Below are 20,814 nucleotides of genomic sequence, written 5' to 3'. Positions count from 1 at the left end.
CTGTTTCCCGTTGTATGTCCAAGTAGTGTGTGAACCGACCAATAATTCATATGTATGGCTTGAAGTTTGGTTCCGTTAAGTCCACCATTAACTACTTTCTTCCCGGGGAAAAAACAGAAGAACGTGAAGCTAGGATCCAGAACGAACATCCTTATTTGAGTGGCTGGTCGATTCAATGTCGAAAGCACAATTCTTAGTAAAATAAAATATTTGATATAGACTATGGTTTGGAAAGCAAAACCAATTTAGGTGTCGAGCAGATTCATAACGAATTCTTAACTAAATTTTATATTTTTAACTAAAAATATCTTATATTCAAGTGAAACAAAGGAAGTATTTGACTTGTGTATAATTTTTTTTTTTCCATTCCATTTTATTCAAAACGTTCAATACAACTAATTTTTTCATTTGATCAACTTTCCAAACCAGAGTCTTTTTTAACACCTAAAAAACAAGTTGGACGGACGACGAAATCAATGAATGGGCTTTGGGAATGGAAAATGAAGCTCGGCAAGGAGAGGAAGATTTTATTTTCAAGCTTTCTTTTCAGCTAAGATGGCGAAGGATCACTATGGATTGCAATGATTATGAAGACCTAGTCTTCAAGGCTTAATTAGTTTTTATCTATTTAAGAGTCTTCATAGCTTAATTTATCTTTATCTATTTAAGAGTCTTTCATGTAACCCCTTTTTAATCAATCAATCTAATTATTCCAGTTTACTTGCTCTGTTTACAGTAGTCATTTGAGCCAGTTGTGTGTGTTTACATATCCTTCTTTTCTTCTTCTTTGAATACATTAAGTGTGATCAATACATATATAATTTTTCGATTTACATACTACTCTGCTCTGGTGAATTAACTCGAATTTGTGTAATTATACTAGATATGTCACAACTCAAAGAATCATGTAGGACTTGCTCATTCTTCGATTTCATCGTCTGTCCAATTTGTTAACATCTAAAAAATGCTATGGTTTGGAAAGTTGTTCAAATGAAAAAATTAGTTGTATGGAATGTTTTGAATAAAGTGGGATGAAGAATTAAAAAAATATATATATACATAAGTCGAATACTTCTTTTGTTTTACTCGAATGTAAGATATAAAATTTGGTTAAGAATTCGGTCTGAATTTGCTCGACACCAAAATTGGTTCAGCTATCAAAAGGACTAACAAACGTTAGACACTCGGGCTTTATCAATACTACAATGCAAGCGCTTTTCTCATATGCTTCTTTTGTGGAAAGAACATAATTTTTTTTTTTATTATCATTTTTGCATGTAACCTGGAAAAAAAGAAATAAACCTAGTCTTTTTCTACCTAGTATCTATTGTATTAAATATAAAATAATATAAAAATATGGATGATTTTCTCTTGTTAGTAATTTCGACCAGAATTTATGAGTAAGGTTCATTAACAAGTCTTTGTTATGAAAGCTATAAGTATCGTGGAAATGCATATCTCATTAGTATGTGACATATAGGTAGAAGAAGCAATGAGGGTAAAAATAAAAAGGTATACATCTAAATAGTCACAATAAAGATACGGCTGTATGATGTATCCCAGTGAGTATGTAAATGTGTTTAATCCAAAATAGCTTTTATGATGTTTATTTCAACATTCTCATTAGTTTTGTTCTTCAGTTGTTTCATTATATTACGGATCTCGAAGCGAGTAAACACCGTAAAAATTACGAGTCAGCCGCTCAACATCGAGATTGTCAAGAGTTAACTAATTAACAGCATAAAACCCTACAATCAGCCCATTTACATCAATCTGAAACTATTTCAGGGAATACAAGATATCCCAAAAGTTTGTAAGTTGTACTTTTTTTCTTTGTAATTTACTTATAAGGACTAGTATCACCTATATTTGTTCGTCTTACACTCGTTGTTCCATTTTCTGCTTAAAACATATAAATTTAAAAAATTCGCAAAAACTATTTAAAAATAAAAGATCTTAAAAATTAAGATTCTTTTTTTTGTCTTTTAAAAAATATTATTTATATATAATTAGAAGTAATGTAACCAATAAAAAAGATACTACAGAATATTAAAAATCATAAAACATCAAAGTGAATTAAATAAAGCATATGAATTTGGAAAAATCTAATAGAATGAAAAAAATAACCTATTTTACATCTTATAAAACAGAACAGAGAAAATATATAGAAATATACTTAACTTATTAAACATCGCCTGATTAGTAATTTACATGTGATGTAATCCATTTGGTGTAGAAAATTTTGATGGAATATCATAGAAAGAGATTTTAAAGATATCAATGACTATGTAAACCTTTTCTAAAGTGATAAGAGTAGATGTAAGAAAATACATATTAAAGTTATTATGAATTTTATTTTTTACATATTTTATTTTGAAAAATGTAGAACTGAAAAAGTATAGCCAGTAGATATGTTGAGAAAACGGCCAAAATCAACTCCAACTATTTTCATGCGGTTTTTTCAACTCAAACTCTGATCCCCTGCATTTATCAATCCGAACCAATACAATTTTCAAATAACAAACCTGAATTTTGTAACCATTAACAAATTTCAACATCTCTTTAAACAGTGTTACTTACTCATATAACGGTTCTGAGTCAGCGACACCTCTGGGCGATCATGTCGCATCTAGGCAGGGCAAAACGACTACATCTAGCTTTGAAGTTATTACCTCATTCTCTTTTCTCAAGAACTCGAAATTGTAGCTTAGAAATCGTTTTCTTTGAGCAATGTTTCGTTTTCTTCGATTACGTGTAGTGTTTCGAGGGACTAATTCTTTCTTCGAACTCACTCCCAATGAAATAAAGAACCATAATTTCAATTTAACCTAATGAAATGAAGAACCCTAATTTTGATTTAACCCTAAATTTTAAATGACGTCGTTTTATTCTTACGGCAAAACAACCAATAAGTACAAAATGACGTCGTTTTGCTTTGCAAAGGTACCACATGTTCTTAACCGTGTCGTCTGACTCAACATAGTTTAATGGTTTAATCATGTTGTTAAGGTATATGTTGAAATTGGTTAACAGTTACATAGTTTAGATTTATTATTTGAAAATTATGTAAATTCGGGTTGAGAAATGCAAAAATCAGAATTTGGATTGAAAAATATTGATATTCAAAAGAAAAGCTTGAATAATACTTGAAAACGGAAAACCTATAACAGCGACGCGCCTAAAACGCCAGACGCGCTAATCAGAAGAAATCGCGTCGACAACAAACCTATAACAGTGACAAAAATTCAATTAGTAAAGGCGAGTAAAGGATTCCAAAAAAAAAAAAAAAAAAAAACAATCTGTTCCAAGATCCCTAAAAATTTTTTAAAAGGAACCCTAGATTTTCTCTTCTCTCACGCTCCTTCGTTTCCCTCACTCGCTTTGGCTTCCCCACTCGCCTGCTTCGTGTTCTTCTTTGCTTTGCTCTTTTCACGTCAGAATTTTACTCTTCGTCGCTCTCTGGGTGGCCGAGAAAATGCAGTAAAAATCCCTCAGCAATCTAAAGGCTTGAAATTTCATGATTTTCGTAGTTTGAATTCTCAGGTTTTCTTCTTTATGATACATTAAAGTCTCTGTCTTTTATGCTGATACTAATGAAAGTTTACTTCTTTCACTTAATTTTGTGAAATTTTACTCTTTTCTGGTTAGAACCAGAACTTTTCTACTACTACAAGTTATTTTGTTGAAAATTCCTGAATTTTCAGGTTTTCTTCTCTGTTATACATTAAAGTCTCTGTCTTTTATGCTGATACTAATGAAAGTTTAGTTCTTTCACTGAAATTTTACTCTTTTTTGGCTTTTGAACCAGAACTTTTCTACTACTAGAAGTATGTTGTTGAAAATTCCCTAATTTTGTAGTCCCTTAGTTGAATTTTCAGGTTTTCTTCTCTATCATACATTGAAGTCTCTATCTTTTATACTGATACTAATCAAAGTTTAGTTCTTTTACTTGTTTTTGTGAAAGTTTACTCATTTTTGGCTTTAGAACCAGAGCTTTTACACTACCAGAAGTTATGTTGTTGAAAATTCTTCACTTTCATTTGAATCCATTGATTTTATACTGCCATGTGTGTTTCAAGTTTGGTGTTTTTAGGTAGAAGATGTCTCTCTTGTTCTTATGAAGTTTGTTTGTGTCATTTTCAGGTGCTAAGGTTGATTATCTCTAGTAGAGAGGTTTCAGTTTCCAATTTCATGGAAGCCCGTTGTGGGGTAGTAGTTGCTTTTGAATGTGTTAGTGAATCCATATGTGGCTAAGGTTAGGATGGATTTGCAAGAGAATCTGGTTAGTGATGCAGGGGATGAACATATGGTTGACATTGTAGTTGAACCGCATAGTAATAGAGATATAGGAATTGTTGATGAGTTCAATATAGGAGGAGATGTTGGATTTAGTGGTGATCTGGATCTTGAGCCACGAAATGGTATAGATTTTGAAACCCATGAGGCAGCGTATATCTTTTATCAAGAATACGCGAAATCTATGGGTTTTACTACGTCGATTAAAAACAGCAGACGTTCCAAGAAAACTAAAGACTTCATTGATGCTAAGTTTGCTTGTTCTAGATATGGTGTGACTCCTGAGTCTGAGAGTAGTGGTAGTAGTAGTCGAAGGTCAACTGTGAAAAAAACAGATTGCAAGGCTAGTATGCATGTGAAGAGAAGACCGGATGGGAAATGGATCATTCATGAGTTTGTAAAGGATCACAATCATGAACTTCTACCTGCCCTTGCTTATCATTTTCGGATTCAGAGGAATGTCAAGTTAGCTGAGAAGAATAATATCGACATTTTGCACGCGGTTAGTGAACGGACCAAAAAAATGTATGTTGAAATGTTGAGACAATCTGGGGGATATAAGAATATCGGGCCACTTCTTCAGACCGATGTCAGTAGTCAGGTTGATAAGGGTCGGTATCTGGCTTTGGAAGATGGAGATTCTCAAGTACTGCTTGAGTACTTCAAGCGTATCAAGAAAGAAAACCCCAAATTCTTTTATGCGATAGACCTGAACGAGGACCAACGTTTAAGAAATCTGTTTTGGGCTGATGCCAAGAGCAGAGATGATTATTTGAGTTTCAGTGATGTTGTATCCTTTGATACTACTTATGTCAAGTTTAACGATAAGTTGCCACTAGCTTTATTTATTGGGGTGAACCATCACTCCCAACCTATGTTACTTGGCTGTGCATTGGTTGCTGATGAGTCTATGGAGACTTTTGTGTGGCTGATAAAAACATGGCTGCGAGCAATGGGTGGTCGAGCTCCTAAAGTTATACTCACTGACCAAGACAAATTCTTAATGTCTGCTGTTTCAGAGCTCCTACCAAACACTCGCCATTGCTTTGCGTTGTGGCATGTGTTAGAAAAGATTCCTGAATATTTCTCACATGTGATGAAACGGCATGAGAATTTCTTGCAGAAATTCAACAAATGCATCTTCAGATCTTGGACAGATGATGAGTTTGATATGAGGTGGTGGAAAATGGTCAGCCAATTTGGACTTGAGAATGATGAATGGCTGCTATGGTTGCATGAACATCGCCAAAAGTGGGTGCCCACATTTATGAGCAATGTGTTTCTGGCTGGCATGTCGACATCTCAACGTTCAGAAAGTGTGAACTCTTTCTTCGATAAGTACGTCCATAAGAAAATCACACTGAAAGAGTTCTTGAGGCAATACGGTGCGATTCTGCAGAATAGGTACGAAGAGGAATCTGTTGCAGATTTCGATACTTGCCACAAGCAACCTGCATTGAAGTCTCCCTCGCCCTGGGAGAAGCAAATGGCAACAACTTACACCCACACGATATTTAAGAAATTTCAAGTTGAGGTCTTGGGGGTTGTCGCTTGCCATCCTAGAAAGGAAAAAGAAGATGAAAATATGGCGACATTTAGAGTTCAAGACTGTGAAAAAGACGATGACTTTCTTGTAACGTGGAGCAAAACCAAGTCAGAACTTTGCTGCTTCTGTCGTATGTTTGAATACAAAGGGTTTCTTTGCCGGCATGCTTTGATGATTCTGCAGATGTGTGGTTTCGCCAGCATCCCACCTCGATATATATTGAAAAGGTGGACAAAAGACGCTAAGAGTGGAGTATTAGCTGGTGAAGGAGCAGACCAGATACAGACCCGAGTTCAGCGCTACAACGATTTGTGTAGTCGAGCCATTGAATTGAGTGAGGAAGGTTGTGTGTCAGAAGAAAACTACAACATCGTATTGCGCACACTAGTTGAGACCCTGAAAAATTGTGTTGATATGAATAATGCTAGAAACAACATCACTGAGTCTAATAGCCAGCTTAATAATGGTGCTCACGTAGAAGAAAACCAGGTAATGGCTGGCGTAAAAGCAACAAAAAAGAAGACAGTTTATAGGAAAAGAAAGGTACGTTTTTACTAAAGCTTCTCGCCAATCTAAACCTTCGTGCATTTTCTTAGTTTCAAAAGCTTCAAAGGCTTAATAGAAGATACTCAAATTGATCTTATGCAGGTACAACAAGAGGCTGGGCAAATGCTTGAATCTCAACAGAGCTTGCAACCAATGGTTTGTGCTTTGATTTTATCTTCTCTAAATCATTGTAACAGCACATTGTTTAATGACATTAAGAATAGGATTTCTTGGATATAGCTTTATAGTTTTAACATTTTGTGCAGGAAAATATAAGTTCAGAGGAAATGAGTATCAATGGTTACTATGGTCCTCAACAGAACGTTCAAGGATTGGTATGCTATGTTAGTTGATTAATACAAACCTGGTTAAGCGATTCGACATCTATTATAAACCCTAATAATACTAAACCTGTTTTCACTGTGGATATAGTTAAATCTAATGGAGCCACCTCATGAAGGCTACTATGTGAATCAACAAACCATCCAAGGCCTGGTAGGGTTACATATACTTTAAAATCTTGAATTTCCCAAATCTGTGCCAAGTAAAGTTAATGACATGCTATAGAATTGTTATGTTTTTGGTTCTTTTGACTCTTCAGGGACAACTGAATTCGATAGCACCGGTGCAGGATAGCTTCTTCACGAATCAGCAAGCCATGCCTGGGCTGGTACATTATAAAATCCTCCAAACTGAGATTAGAAGCTGTATAATGAATGATCTTATTGTAAATATTTGTTGCTTGATTGCCCCGCGCAGGGCCAAATCGATTTCAGACCTCCTCCCAATTTCACTTACGCTATGCAGGTCTCAGCTGCATGAATAAATAATTTCCTTCACAGTTTCATTGTATGCTAGAAGCCTAGAACCACATGTTGATATCATGTTTTTTTTTTCGTTTTCTCAGGAAGAGCATTTGAGATCTGCCCAATTACCGGGTAGTTCATCAAGGCAGCTATAGTAAACACGTTTTGATTTAGTTTGAAGAGAAGTTTTGTCTAACGAAGCATATATGCAAGAAGCTGTTCCAAACATGAGAAAAACACAAGATCTTCCATGGAGCTTAGTTGCAATGACAAGATGAAATCTTTTAGATTGGTTTCTGTATATTATGAGATCGACTTTGATGTATGAATGTGGGGATGAGATATTGTCTATCTGACTGCATCATTTTGGGATTTAATAGAAGCATTTTGTAACAACACCTTCATCTAAACACATAGAAGTCTCCACTGTGTATTAGTTTAAGAAGTATTTTGGATATCACGCATGGGCATTCAGGTATGTACTACGTAGCTCGGAATCGGGTAAAACCCGATCGGGGCTGGGTCCCTCGGGTAGAGGAGTTTAGGACTTTAGGACTTAATAGGGTAAATCCGTAAATATAACAAAGATCGGTTCTGTTTTTGTTCGGGTCGGTTGGTTTAGATTTTCAGAACCTATACCCGAAAAATTTGGGTACTCATCGGTTTGGGTATATTTTATCTGATACTCGAAAAGTAAAATATTTGTATGTTTCTTGGGGATTTGGGTTAAGTTTTGGATATTTTGCTAAATTGTGGATATAGTCGAGTACAAAATACTCGAAAAATGTACCAATATTTTGGATATTCGAGTATCGTTCGGGTAATCTTGGGTAACCGGATACCCGTTCGAGTAATCTTAGTAATTGAGTATAATCAAATACGAATATTTTGGATATTCAGAGGTAATCTCGAATAATTGAGTTAGCCACTGTATATAGGGTATTATGGACCTGAACCGATATCCACATGTAGATATGTACATGAAGGTAATTTGGTCATATTCATAACCGATCCGAGCCGATTTTTAAGGATCAGTTCCGGTTCGTTGTTTTTTTCAGGCCTAGCCACATAAATCAAAATTGTTTTTTTTTTTTTTTTTAACATCTATATAAATCAAAATTATTAAAACATGTTTCAACTTATTTTTTTGTTTTTGGTAAGAATGTTTCAACTTATTTAGTAAAAACAAAAAGTTCATCCTTAGATTAAATGATGTTAATTTCACACACATTCCCTGGTCGTCGTGGTGGGTAGGTACGTCCTTTTGACAAACAAACAGAAAAAGGTTTCTTTATTCAGACAAAACCAAAACTGGGGAAGACCAAAATTATTAGAGTTGGTGAAAGAAACATTTGCAAAAAAAAAAAAAAAAAAAAAATCTCGAGATTGAGAAAGATTCAATTTCAATGGAGAAAGTGAATCAAACCTTCTTCTTATCACATGGATCTCCAACTTTAAGCATAGACGATACCTTAGAAGCAAGACAATTCTTCAAATCATGGACTCACAAAGTTCTTCCTCAAAAACCCAAATCGATCTTAGTCATCTCTGCTCATTGGGACACCAAATTCCCATCCTTCAACACTGTTCTTCGCAATAACACGATCCACGATTTCTATGGCTTCCCTGATTCTATGTACAAGGTATCAAAAAAAACCCTAACTTTTTGTCTCAATATATTCACAATAAGGCTCTTAGATCGTCGAAGGATGCATAAAGTTTTGATTTTTATATGTTTAAACCATCTCTATTGGGTTTGATTTTGAATGTTGGTTTGTAGTTGAAATATGAAGCACCAGGAGCTATTGAATTAGGGAAGAGGGTTAAAGAGTTGTTAATGAAAGAAGGAGGAATGAAACGTGTTGATGAAGATACAAAGAGAGGACTTGATCATGGCGCTTGGGTTCCTCTTATGTTGATGTATCCAGATGCCGATATACCGATTTGTCAACTCTCTGTTCAATCAAATCAAAATGGGAGTTATCATTATAATATGGGTAAAGCATTGGCTTCATTGAAAGATGAAGGTGTTCTTATCATTGGCTCTGGAAGTGCTACTCATAACTTGAGGAAGCTTGATTTCAATATCACTAATGGCTCATCGGTTCCTTGGGCTTTGGAGTTTGATATTTGGCTTAGAGATTCTCTACTTCAAGGAAGGTTAGAAAGTTTAAACCTTTTGCTGCTTAATTTTGTGATAAGTTATTGATTGTTTATGTGTTTTCAGGTATGGAGATGTGAATGAGTGGGAAGAGAGAGCTCCGAATGCGAAAGTGGCGCATCCGTTGCCCGAGCATTTGTACCCGTTACACGTCGCGATGGGTGCAGCTGGTGAAGATGCAAAGGCAGAGCAAATCCATACAAGTTGGCAACTTGGTACCTTGTCTTATTCTTCTTATAGCTTCACTTCTTCCCCTTAGAAGAACATTTTAAACTTTATCTCCTTCACTTGTCTTTGACTAAGCTTTTGTGTGTTCATTTCTCTCTTTAATAATCCAAATCCTGTATTGTATACAAATACAAATCCTTTATGTTCTATAATGTATGAATATGTCATGTGAATTTCAATAAATTGTGTTCTTTGTAATATACATAGAAGCATTTGTAACATCTCTGTGTTAGCTTAGTGGTCGATCTATGAAAGTTTTAGTCGAAGTGGTTTGTCTTCTTCGGTTGTGACTTCAAAATTTCAAATAACTAAAACTTTTAGTATTTACTAATCATTTTTCTTTGATACATAATAATAGCTCACAACAACAATAAAAACACTAAAAAGTTGTACAGGCAACAATACAGTTGACCAGGGGCGGGTCTTCCCTTTCATTACTTATTTCACGACGAGAATATATATTATCCAGAATTACCTTAAGGCCCGACGGCCAGCTAGACTCTTTTTGTTCTTTCATATATTCTTTTCATCATCGAACTTGGTTATGGCCCCTACATTTTTTAACATAAACTTTTAAACCATAAACCTCCCTGGCCGAACAAATCATATTTCCATTAGATGTTTTGAATACTATCTTGTATCGACACCGTCGTTGGCATTTGTTGCAAATGGGTCGACTGAGACGATTGTTAGGAATAACCTCAACCTTGTGGCTAGAGTTTTCGTTAATTGTTCCTGCTTTTATATAGGGGTCCTCTCCTAGTATACATTTAATATGGAATGTGACTCCACACTCATTGCATGTATAGTATCCTTTCTTCGGATTTGTTGTTTTCTCACAAACTTGGCACCAATAAAGACCACTTGCATTTTTCTCATAACAAAGGGTGAGAATATGCTCATCATCCTCATGCTTAACCTTGTAAGGAAGAGTGGCACAACGAAAGCATAAAGAAAAATCACATTTCGCACAACTTAAACTTCGAATATAAGCTGATTTTGTTCGACATATCGAACATGCTTGAGCAGTTTCCCTATCATAGATTAAGAACAAAGGATGTGGATGAGATGGATGATCAACCACTTCGGAAAAGGAAGCACATCTTACGTCCACAGAAAAGGGACACCACCTTTCGCTACACATGTAGCTGAAACCGCACGAATATCGATAACAAATATGACAAAAGAAATATTTATCAATCGGTCTTAGAATTAACCGGTGGTGATGCACCATATTATGTTTGAAGCGAGGAAGATTTGCACATGCTTCATGAAAAACGAAATCACATTGCATACATCTATAAACATTACCATCATCAAGAGGGAGTATGCACGCTTGACAATTTTGTTCTCCATCAAAAAATATTTCAATATTTCCATGAAGTCTCATCAGATGGTGCGCATGACTAAAATGTCGTATAATCCCATCATCTATCTCCTCAAATGACTTCAAATTATTTTCTAACATCTCTGGTTGGTCCTCAAGTTCATTTCGATCCCATATACCAAGCCGAGTAGCACATTTAGAGTGCACAGCATAAACGCAACCCTTTGTGCAAGAATATTCTCCATAGTTTTCATTAATCTTCCTTCCACAAACTCCACAAAACAAATTTTGGAAAGGAAGAGAAAGAGTAAAAGAAAGACGGTGAATGTGATAAGATATTTGTATGACACGCGGTAAGTAAATACACGTTCTATGGACAATAAAATCGCATTGGAGACAAGAGTAGAAGCAATATTTGCTATCATCCAATGCACAAACATCACAAGTAAGTGATGCTTTTCTGGGAAAGTAGTGGAGCATATGCTCATGCCTTTTTGGATTGTTTATAGCAGAAAATTCTCGTTTTCTTGCACAAACAGGATCCAACCAAAGATCACAAGTAAAAGAATAATAACCTAATCCCTTTATCATTAATCCACAAGAATGGCATTCCTTATCATAATATATTGTTGTGCCACCAATATAGTAGAGAAGCTGAAGAGGATTTTTTGGGTGACAAGGAGAAAAGAATATAGGGGGAGACTCAACACATTCTTTGTGGTAATAGTCTTTACATTTGTTGCAAAAATAATAGGTCGTACCGCTTTCATGATTATAGTGGCAAGCATTGCAGTATTGTTTGTCTTCTTCATTGTTGCACCCAAGAAACAAGCGAAGCTGATGAGTCTTGTCTTTGGCATCATCATAATCAGAGATATGATAAGAGTTGTCAATTATTAAAAAGGATGACCCACTAATTTCTGTTGTTTTGCGCCCACACCAATTTGCTGAAATTCTTCGTCTAGTAGGGCAAATGAGATGAGAAGGAGGAGGGGAGTCGATAGAATTCATGGAAGCTATTCAAAAGAGTTTTTTTGATGGTTAGAGATTTTGAGAGTTTATGAATGGGTTGTTATGACTACTGACTAACCTACTTATATAGACGACCAACATTGGAGATCATTTTCATGTATTCTATAACTTTATTCTATTTTGTTTGTAAAAGCAAACTCATCATTTCCCAAAGTATTAATACTATTCTTACATTCTATGTTCACGCAAGTAATAATAAAATAAAATATATTCCTTGTCAAATTAAAAAGGAAAGTGTTGTTGGGAAACGTAACATTATTCTTTAGTTTGCACCACATTCCATTTTTGTATTTTCAAAATCTCAAGAAATGTAAGCAAGTTTAGTGAATCATAAGCAATTCCTTTCTCATTTACACTCAGAGCTTCCTTCAAGTTAAAATTGAGTCTTTTTGCATCTCCTTATATTTTCACTTTGATCTTCTCTTTAGTTTGCACCACATCCCATTTTTGGCATGAATCGTTGCGCCGCTCACGAGTTCAACGGATTCCGGCGATCCACGCAGCTCCACATCGAATTTCTGTAACAGCATAGCTAGTGCGACGGTTGATTCCATTAGGGCAAACTGGTCTCCAATGCATTTTCTTGGCCCTCCACCAAATGGTAAGAACGCAAAGTCTGATATGATCTGTTGTCATCATAAAATACCAAACAGAGGCAACTCTTGTTAGAAGAGGAAAGATTATTTGAGAGAATGATCCCACGCTAAGGGAAAGATTTGCAAGCTTTGGAAGTTCACCTCATTAGGATATAGTGCCCCAAGGCTACAAGATGGATCAAAGCCAGCCCATCCTTCGATTCCATTGCTCTCCTTTGTTCTTAAAAACCTCTCGGGCTCAAAATCGTGGGGATTATCCCAAAAGTATGGAGATCTATGGAGATTATACACCTGAAAGCAGATACAAAATAGGGTAGTCAAAGAAAAGCGGGGTTTCGATGAGGAAGCATAAACGAATACAGAAACTACCACTTACAGAAATGAAGATATCCGTCCCTTTTGGGACTTTATGACCTTCTTTTTCACCTTTGTATCCCCCTGTTGATAGGAAATTAGACATATGTGAGCTCTGGACTGAGTCTTTCTCTAGTTATAGTGGAGATATTATGTGTTAATGAAAGCAAATTTGTATACATAGTACTTAGCAAGTGCAAACTTCAAGACATACCGGGTAAGGTTTCTGGTTTGAGAGTGCGTCTGATGAGCAAAGGTGGCTGAGGATAGAGACGAAGGACTTCTACAACGATCAGTCGTATGTACCTACAGAAGCATGGAACAAAGCGGTCAAAAAATTAAATAGAGACCAAAGGAAAAGATGAAAGAAGATATCTTTCGAGTTAACGTACTCGAGGTTTTTCATTGATTCATAAGTGGGTGGACCTTGACCAAGCACAGCAGCAATCTCAGCTTGAGCTTTCCTAATTTTTTCAGGATTCTGCAAATTTAGAAGAGAATGCTAAGACTGTACAAAGTTTTAAGCAGTCATCAAAAAATGTAAAACACTCGTAAGTGCATACTTGTGACAAAAGGAAAACAGCCCAAGTAAGAACCGCTGCTGTTGTCTCATGACCAGCAATTAGCATAGTCATCAAGTCATCCCTCAGCTGTTGAAACAGTTGTGTGAAAAATAATGAATCAAACTTAAAAGAGGAGAATAATTTTTTTAATCAGAAAGTGATAAATCTTACCTGCCGGTCATCAATATCAACACCACGCATATCGACTAAGAACCGCAAAAGACTTGCATCCTAAGAATCCAAGAGTACACAATCAGAGGAGTTTCAGAATGGGATTAAAAAGGGAAGGATTTTTTTAACACTTGTGCGAGATAAACCTTGAGATTAGTGTAGTCCCTTTGCTGGAGCTTCTCCACATCTGTTTCCTGGGAGAACAAATAATAAAATGAGAACAGAACAGCAGAACCAAGACAAAAAAAGTGAAATACCTGTCTTGTCTCTTTAGCATTTTGAATGAGGCCATCAAGGCAGTCGTTTATAATCTTCAGATCGCTTTGGAACTTTCGTTGCCTCGGGACTATCCATCTGGCTGGAGGAAATTTCCAATAAGGGAAGTAGAAAGTAGACCGATGCTCTGCCTCGAAAAGAGTTCCATAAACTGCCTGTGATGTAACAGAAAATATCAATGGACCAATGTACCTCAAAAGACTAGTGGAGAGCCAATTCAATAGTATAATAATTACCTTGATCACAGGGGACTCCTTTGTGACAGAGCCAAAGTCGTAGTTGAACACGCTAAGACCTATAATATCAAGAGCTAGACTCGAGAATTCTGCTTCCAGATCCAACTCAATGGTGTCCTCCCCGCTTGAAGTTTCTTTCTCCCTTAGGAGTTTCTCAGATTTCAAAATCATTTTCTCCGAACAGTCACTAAATACTTTGACCATGGCCTCTAGATACAATTTATGAAATGCGGGAGTGATAGCTACAACAGATATTGGAAGGAAACAACCATTAGTGCCATGGGCTTATGGTACTGCAATATCAGAAGAAAAAAAAAAAAGAGATTACAACGTGCTTTTACCTCTTCTTCTTAACTTCCAGGTATCAAGGTCAGCCGGTATTAACCCTTTTCCCATAATCGGCTCTAATATCTCAGCAAGAACTCCCTAGAGAAACACAGGACACATTACTTGATGGTAACGAAGATAGCCAAAAGAAACACTTCTTATTCAATTGAATACTCGGTTACCTTGTCATAAGAAAAGGCGTTTTCCCGAAGGATATGCCTTGCAACAATAGGATCTGAGATGACAACAAAGGCTTTTGGACCAAACGCAAGTTTATACACTCCTCCATGCTTAAGTTAAGAATGAAACACAGTTGTTAATAAGGATTAAACTTGTTCAAGTAAAGCATTAAGATGAGTTCTTATAGTATACCTCCAAGAACCAGTCGTAAAGAGATAAAAAGAGAGGCTTTCCAAACAAATCAGAGACAGCGCCTTGAGCAGTAGGCATTGACCCCAAACTTCCACCACTTAAAAAATTTGTCAAAAGGTTGCTCGCATTGTCCAATATGTTACCATTCGTCTTTGGCTCCATAGATTGGCACCTAAATATATCTCACCACAAAAAATCAAACTCAGTTTACTACAATTATACCATTACCAAAGCTCTTTACTTTCTGTTATCTGGTTCTGAATTTCACAATCCACATCAAAAATCTAATTTCACAGACATCTACAGATAACTCTAGATATCAAGCAAAAAGCCACCAACTTTCATCAAACCCAGACCTAATTTTAAAGGTGTAATCAAAAGAAGAGAAACCCACTTGATGGGAACAGAAGATCTCCGCGAGAAAAGGGTTTGTGGGTAGAAGAAACCCAAGAGGCAGTGATCGCGATGAAGACCGCCGCCATGGAAATGGGTGGAATAAGTAGCAGCGGAAGGAAAAGCCATGGTTGCTGCAACCATCTTCAAATGAAAAAAGATTGAACATGCTTTCTTCTTTTCTTTCTTATCTTTTTGCTTGAAAATGGCCACTTCCAGCAGCCCAAGCATAACGACACAGATTGCACTTGCAATAAGATTTTTCCTTAGTGCTTACATTGACACGTGTCCTCCATTTCCAGCTTTTGTAAAAAATGATTGCCACCTAAGAAAATCGCGGTTGTTTTATTACTGTAATTTTTTACTATTTTGGTTGATAAATAATAAATGTCAAAAATTTTAAATTTTTTTGAAAGATCGAAATGATAAATTTTTTGATAATTTGGAAAGGAATCCAAAAAAAATTGTTCAATTGATGGAAAGTGAGGTTCAAGCTTGGAACACAGCATAAACGGAGGTTATTGGAGGAAATCACTCCTCTAACTTATTATGTTTGGAGAGGAAAGATTTCACAGGTTATCGTTGTTTTATTGATGGGTCAGGAAAAGATCAAGAATATTTTTCAGGTTTAGGATGGTAATGTTCAAAAGCAAATAATGAGTCACCACTTATGGGAGCATGTAACCTTCGCGGAAGTTTTTTTTCACTACATTTTGAAGTGGAAGTAATAGTGTGGGTGATTAGAAAACTGATGTTACTTTCGTTACAAACTGTTCCTATCTACAGAAGATGATGTCTACGCCAACTTAATGACCGAGTTTTAAAATTTATTTGGAAGAAATATAGAAAAATAAAGAAGTTTTCATGTCTTTTGCTATTTTCCTTGTTCTTCGTAACAATTTTTAATTTAAACGGGTTTATTAGCACGGAATGCCCGTGCCTACCCGCACTATATCATATATGTAAACATTTTTCTTCCGATTTGGCTTAGAGAGCCTTTCAATTAATGCGAAGTTATTGACAAAATACTTTTAAGAAACTGAGAAGATGTTGTGGATAGTGCAAAAATAAGGAAAGACAACAAAACTTTGCTACTTTTTCTTGTCAGTATTTTTTCTTTTTGTTTGGATGATCCGGACTAGAATATGGTTCAGTCACATCATTCAACTTAACTTCTCCGATTAATTTTAGGTATGAGCCAGTCCGATAAAGAAACCCTTGGTCCACCGGATTTTCCGTTTAAGTTTGACATGCGATTAGATGAACCTGGTTAAATTTGCTTTGTAAAAATATCGCAACACAAACGGTCACAATTGTTGCTTTCTCTATACACATGTAACATGTTTTAAATGGAGTACTTAGACAAAAACAAGTTTACGCCTTGTTTCAGATCCAACTACCATGAGGAGACCACATGCAATATATTATCGTTGTTTCTTTTTTTGTAGGTAGCATGAAATGTGTAGAGTGTTAATAGGTTGGGTTCAAACACTTAGGCAATCTAAGCCTATGTATTTTGTTTTATCCCCATGATATATCCATAATTAACATATATATAGCCCATAAACAGTAGGTGAGGTAATGTTATCTTGCAAAATAACATGAAATATGTAAATGTGAGTATTGTGGATTTCCTCGAAACAAGATCAAATATCGCTTGTTGATCAATTATCATCACTAACGACAACAAAAATAGGTGGTAATACTCAACTGTCTTGGACCTTCCCGACCAAAATCTTGATCAAGTTTACTTATACATACTATGTACGTCCTATAAAACACCCTTCTTTAATGAGGAAAATAGATTTTAGACCAGATATTACTATCTGTTTTATTAAAAAAAAAAAAAACTATCTTCTCTCATTAAAAAATGAAAAATTTCCCAAACTTCAATCTTTAAAAAAATTTAACCAAAAAAAAGAACTATTTTTTGGCTAAACATGATCCTCACTATTTTATATCAGATTGTAAATAATGACATTATACCGATAAATGAAATATTTAGTACTCTTAAAATAAATCCTCGTTTTTCCATACATTTTTGGTTAAATTTTGTTACTTAAATTTGTTAACAGCAAAACAAGATAAGTTATTTTAAACGAAAAACCTTAGGATGATTTGCAAAAGTAGCCAATTTTGAAAAAGTTATTAAATTTATAATACCATAATCTTGGATATTAAATGAGTAATCTATGTGGTGTATGAAAAACAATAAAGTCCTTTCAGTCTCACGAAGAAAATGAAGGCGTGAAGAAAGAGAAAAGAGGTGCGTGAAGAGAGAGAGGGGAAGAAGAGAGGGGGAGAGAGAGAAAGAAGAGAGGGGGAGAGAGAAAGAAGAGAGGGACGTGGAGAGAGAGGGAAGGAGAGAAGAACAGAAGGAGAGAGATAAGAGAGGGACATGGAAAGAGAGAAGGGAGAGAGAGATTGAAAAGGACTAAATCTGTCTTTATTACATAAATTATAAAGAATATCACCTTTTTTTTTCTAGTGCTTAATTTATAAATTTTTGTTGGTTATAGAGTCAAATTATCCAAAACCTTATTCTAGAATTACGATACTGTATGTGAGAAATGAGAAATGCAAATCGACAACATCGAAAATTAGGCGACGACATCCTTTTTATAACCCACGTGTCATAAAAACAAACCAAAACCAACGGCTGTGATTTGTTAGATGGTCTTCCTTTGACCAAGTCGAACCAATCAACAAGTTTTAAGAAAATAAAAGTTATAAGAAGAGAAAGTCCATAAATACTGAACAAGGGCTCCTCTTTGATATATCGCATAATAAGAAGATGGCCAACTCTAACAACGACTGGTCTCACTTCTACAACAACCAAACCTTCTTCACCACCGCAACCTCCACCGTCACAACCACCACCACCACCACGTCAGCTGATTCTCCTCTGAATCCGGAAAGTCGCCGTGTTACAAAGCCAACACGTCGGAGGTCTAGAGCCTCTCGTCGTACACCTACTACACTTTTCAACACCGACACAGCCAACTTCAGAGCCATGGTGCAACAATTCACCGGCGGTCCATCCGCCGTGGCTTTCGGGTCTTCGTCGTCGTCTGGTTTTAGTCTCACCTCGTCCGACCCCACTGCCGGAGCTTCTTCCTCAGGCTATCAAGCTCCTTGGCAATACGCTAATTTGCAGAACCATACGTCTCATCATCACGAGCTGCCGCAACAAGATAGACCGTACTTGTTCTCGTCGTCAAACCACGTGAGTACTCTTGGCTATCCTAACGCGGTGGTTTCCAATGGTTTTGTAGCGGCGGATGAGAGTAAAGACGGTGGAGGAGGAGGAGGTTATGCTCCGTCTTCGGAGACAAATAGCAATATTGCTTCATGGTTGCAATGAGGAAACGGTGAATTATTCTTTAGAAATGTTTTTTTTTTCTTTCTAATTTTTACCTATTTCGAGGAAAAAAAAACATAAAGGAAGAAATGTTAGGTATACTGACTTTGTTTGTAGCAGAATGAAAACTTTGACTATTGTAATTTTCTTTAGTTGTGTTTATTTATTTTTCATATTTTGAGGACTTTGTGGACGCATAAATTGAATAAACTTAAATAGCATTTACCGAAATGAGAGATCGTCAATTTTTAAGTGGCTTTGGGAACAAATGTACTCAAACGTGATCACATGATATGGATAAAGTTATTCATAATTTTTTTTTTTTTTTTGGTAAAAGGTTATGAATAAAAAGTTATTCATAATTTTTCGACTGCAAAATTATACATTGTGATGTTCATAGTTTACTTGTATTCGAACAACTTGTTCAAACTATCCTCTGGGATCATTGATACATAACTCTAAGTTTCATAAAGGACATCGACTTGTTATGAGCATTCATACTTTTATGGATAAAAACAATCGTTAGTATAATTTCATATAAGTTTTATATATATCCCGAATGAAATGTACTCATTTGATAGAGTATTTTATAATAACGAAACAATTTAAAATTTAACTTAAGATCACTGTATGAGTGTCATGATATATACATAAATTCGATTAGAAGGTCTTATTTTTTAAACTATATGTATCCATGATTTGGTTGCATTGGTGTGTGAAACTAACTTGTACATGGAAAGGTCTATATGAATTGTCTTTTCCTTTTTCCTTCCATATGATGATTAACTTTTAAGAAAAATCTTAGTTGGCTTTTCAATTTAATGAAGAATTTTCTCTAAAGAAAGAGAAGTGAGGAATAATTGAATAAATATTACGTCGCCGTTGCTTTTCGTTGAGAAACTAGGGAAAGGTGAAGGTAGGCTACCAACATGTGAAGAATCTCACGTGCATGCTTTTCTCTTTTCTTCTTCTTTTTCCCTTTAGTATCACATAAAAAACGAGTAACAAAAAAAAGGGTTAGAGACGGGGGGATGAATGGTCCATATTTAAACTTATACTTTCTCTGGGGAAAATGTGAAAAATGTATTTTTTTTTTTTTTTATTGAAAAAAAATGTGAAAAATGTTTGCTTGCTTACTAATTACTATTACACTTCCATACTTTTTGTCGCACGATTTTTAATGGTGGCAATCCGGAGATCTGCCGAGCTTTTTTATATATGATGGGAACCGTTCGGATATGTCAATTATTTGGTTTTTGCTTTCCTTTAGTCGGTTTTGAAAGAACCCGAACCGAATTAGAACTTTGAACTGAAATTCAAATTGGTTCATTCTAGCTTGGTTTTCATTTTCGGCCCACCAGAACTTTTTTGGGGTTTCAAGTATGAAAAAGATAGAACTGACGTAAGAGACGGAAACAAAAAGAAGAAGAAGAAGAAAATACAAACGGCTAAGAGTTTATTTACGAAATGGCAAGGAAGAAGAAGTTTTGATATAAGTAAATAGCAAAAATATTAAGTTACTGGTAGTAACTTACTGCATTGTATTAAACCAAAAAAGAAAAGAAAAAACTGTTACGGCATCGTACTTACTCAAAAGTTGTGTGAATAACAATTTATTTTTCTTTTCCTAAAAGCATTTTTACCATTAAAATGAGTTTTTTTTTTTTTTTTTTTTTGTCGTCCAAATTCCATATATGGAAAATCCCATAAAGAGTAATACAAGTGGATTTCGAGATTAAGCCCAACAGGCTGGACTTTAACATATTAAAAGTAAAACACAAAAATATCTAGGAATAATTTATACATTAAAATCCAGCTTAGTACACTTGTGTGGTATGCATGTGATGCTTTTGCCGACAACCTTTCACCGAAGGCTCCGTTCATCTCCATCTCATCACCGCTTCACCACCCAGAAGATCCACTTGAAAATCCTTCTACAATTTTAAACCGCTTCATCAACTAGGAACGTCGCAAGCGTCTTGGCAATTAGAGAATTCAGATCCTCTGCTTCTTAACCCCAAATCTCAAAGATAGAAGCTCCGCCTTATGACCTAACAATTGAGGTCAAACTTCGTAAACTAACGAAGAATTTTTGACGAAGATATTACTCCATCGTTTAAGCAAGAGTTAAGCCGACGTATAATCAAAAGAGAACCAGTTGATAACTAGCGGGATTAGAAATTAAGACAATTGTAGATAGATGATAAAACTAAAAAACCAAAC

At 35.5% G+C, this 20,814-nt stretch overlaps 5 protein-coding genes across 6 annotated transcripts; 3 read left to right on the top strand and 2 right to left on the bottom strand.

The window, feature by feature from the left end:
* The first annotated feature begins 3,290 nt into the window (after positions 1-3,290).
* On the top strand, positions 3,291-7,639 carry LOC110226637 (protein FAR-RED IMPAIRED RESPONSE 1). 2 transcript variants are annotated; one of them, XM_021018825.1, is made up of 8 exons: positions 3,291-3,543; positions 4,144-6,385; positions 6,491-6,544; positions 6,655-6,723; positions 6,821-6,883; positions 6,990-7,058; positions 7,148-7,195; positions 7,296-7,639. In XM_021018825.1, exons 2-8 carry the CDS (start codon positions 4,262-4,264, stop codon positions 7,347-7,349), a joined length of 2,481 nt encoding a protein of 826 aa, XP_020874484.1. In that variant the 5' UTR covers positions 3,291-3,543; positions 4,144-4,261; the 3' UTR covers positions 7,350-7,639. The 2 variants fall into 2 exon arrangements, with proteins under 2 accessions (XP_020874484.1, XP_020874483.1); XM_021018824.1 differs by having other exon boundaries at positions 6,990-7,195.
* A 774-nt stretch (positions 7,640-8,413) lies between these two features.
* On the top strand, positions 8,414-9,785 carry LOC9304298 (extradiol ring-cleavage dioxygenase). Its single transcript, XM_021018266.1, has 3 exons — positions 8,414-8,837; positions 8,975-9,354; positions 9,422-9,785. The coding sequence occupies exons 1-3, from the start codon at positions 8,601-8,603 to the stop codon at positions 9,612-9,614; spliced, it is 810 nt and encodes a 269-aa protein (XP_020873925.1). The 5' UTR covers positions 8,414-8,600; the 3' UTR covers positions 9,615-9,785.
* Positions 9,786-9,788: 3 nt separating this feature from the next.
* Positions 9,789-12,059, bottom strand: LOC9304297. Its single transcript, XM_021018265.1, has one exon. It carries the CDS (start codon positions 11,919-11,921, stop codon positions 10,113-10,115), a length of 1,809 nt encoding a protein of 602 aa, XP_020873924.1. The 5' UTR covers positions 11,922-12,059; the 3' UTR covers positions 9,789-10,112.
* A 79-nt stretch (positions 12,060-12,138) lies between these two features.
* On the bottom strand, positions 12,139-15,437 carry LOC9306333 (cytochrome P450 97B3, chloroplastic). Its single transcript, XM_002868178.2, has 14 exons — positions 15,232-15,437; positions 14,838-15,009; positions 14,648-14,755; positions 14,480-14,564; positions 14,139-14,380; positions 13,884-14,057; positions 13,773-13,820; positions 13,627-13,686; positions 13,456-13,542; positions 13,285-13,373; positions 13,107-13,198; positions 12,915-12,976; positions 12,680-12,829; positions 12,139-12,568 (listed from the first exon to the last, which is right to left on the bottom strand). The coding sequence occupies exons 1-14, from the start codon at positions 15,372-15,374 to the stop codon at positions 12,350-12,352; spliced, it is 1,731 nt and encodes a 576-aa protein (XP_002868224.2). The 5' UTR covers positions 15,375-15,437; the 3' UTR covers positions 12,139-12,349.
* A 2,532-nt stretch (positions 15,438-17,969) lies between these two features.
* LOC9306332 (VQ motif-containing protein 22) lies at positions 17,970-18,822 on the top strand. Its single transcript, XM_021018896.1, has one exon. It carries the CDS (start codon positions 18,025-18,027, stop codon positions 18,592-18,594), a length of 570 nt encoding a protein of 189 aa, XP_020874555.1. The 5' UTR covers positions 17,970-18,024; the 3' UTR covers positions 18,595-18,822.
* Positions 18,823-20,814: the final 1,992 nt, after the last annotated feature.

The sequence above is a fragment of the Arabidopsis lyrata genome, assembly GCF_000004255.2.
Source record: "Arabidopsis lyrata subsp. lyrata unplaced genomic scaffold ARALYscaffold_7, whole genome shotgun sequence".
Taxonomy (NCBI): domain Eukaryota; kingdom Viridiplantae; phylum Streptophyta; class Magnoliopsida; order Brassicales; family Brassicaceae; genus Arabidopsis; species Arabidopsis lyrata.
Note: the sequence above shows the minus strand (reverse complement) of the source record. Positions and strands in the feature narration are given on the sequence as shown.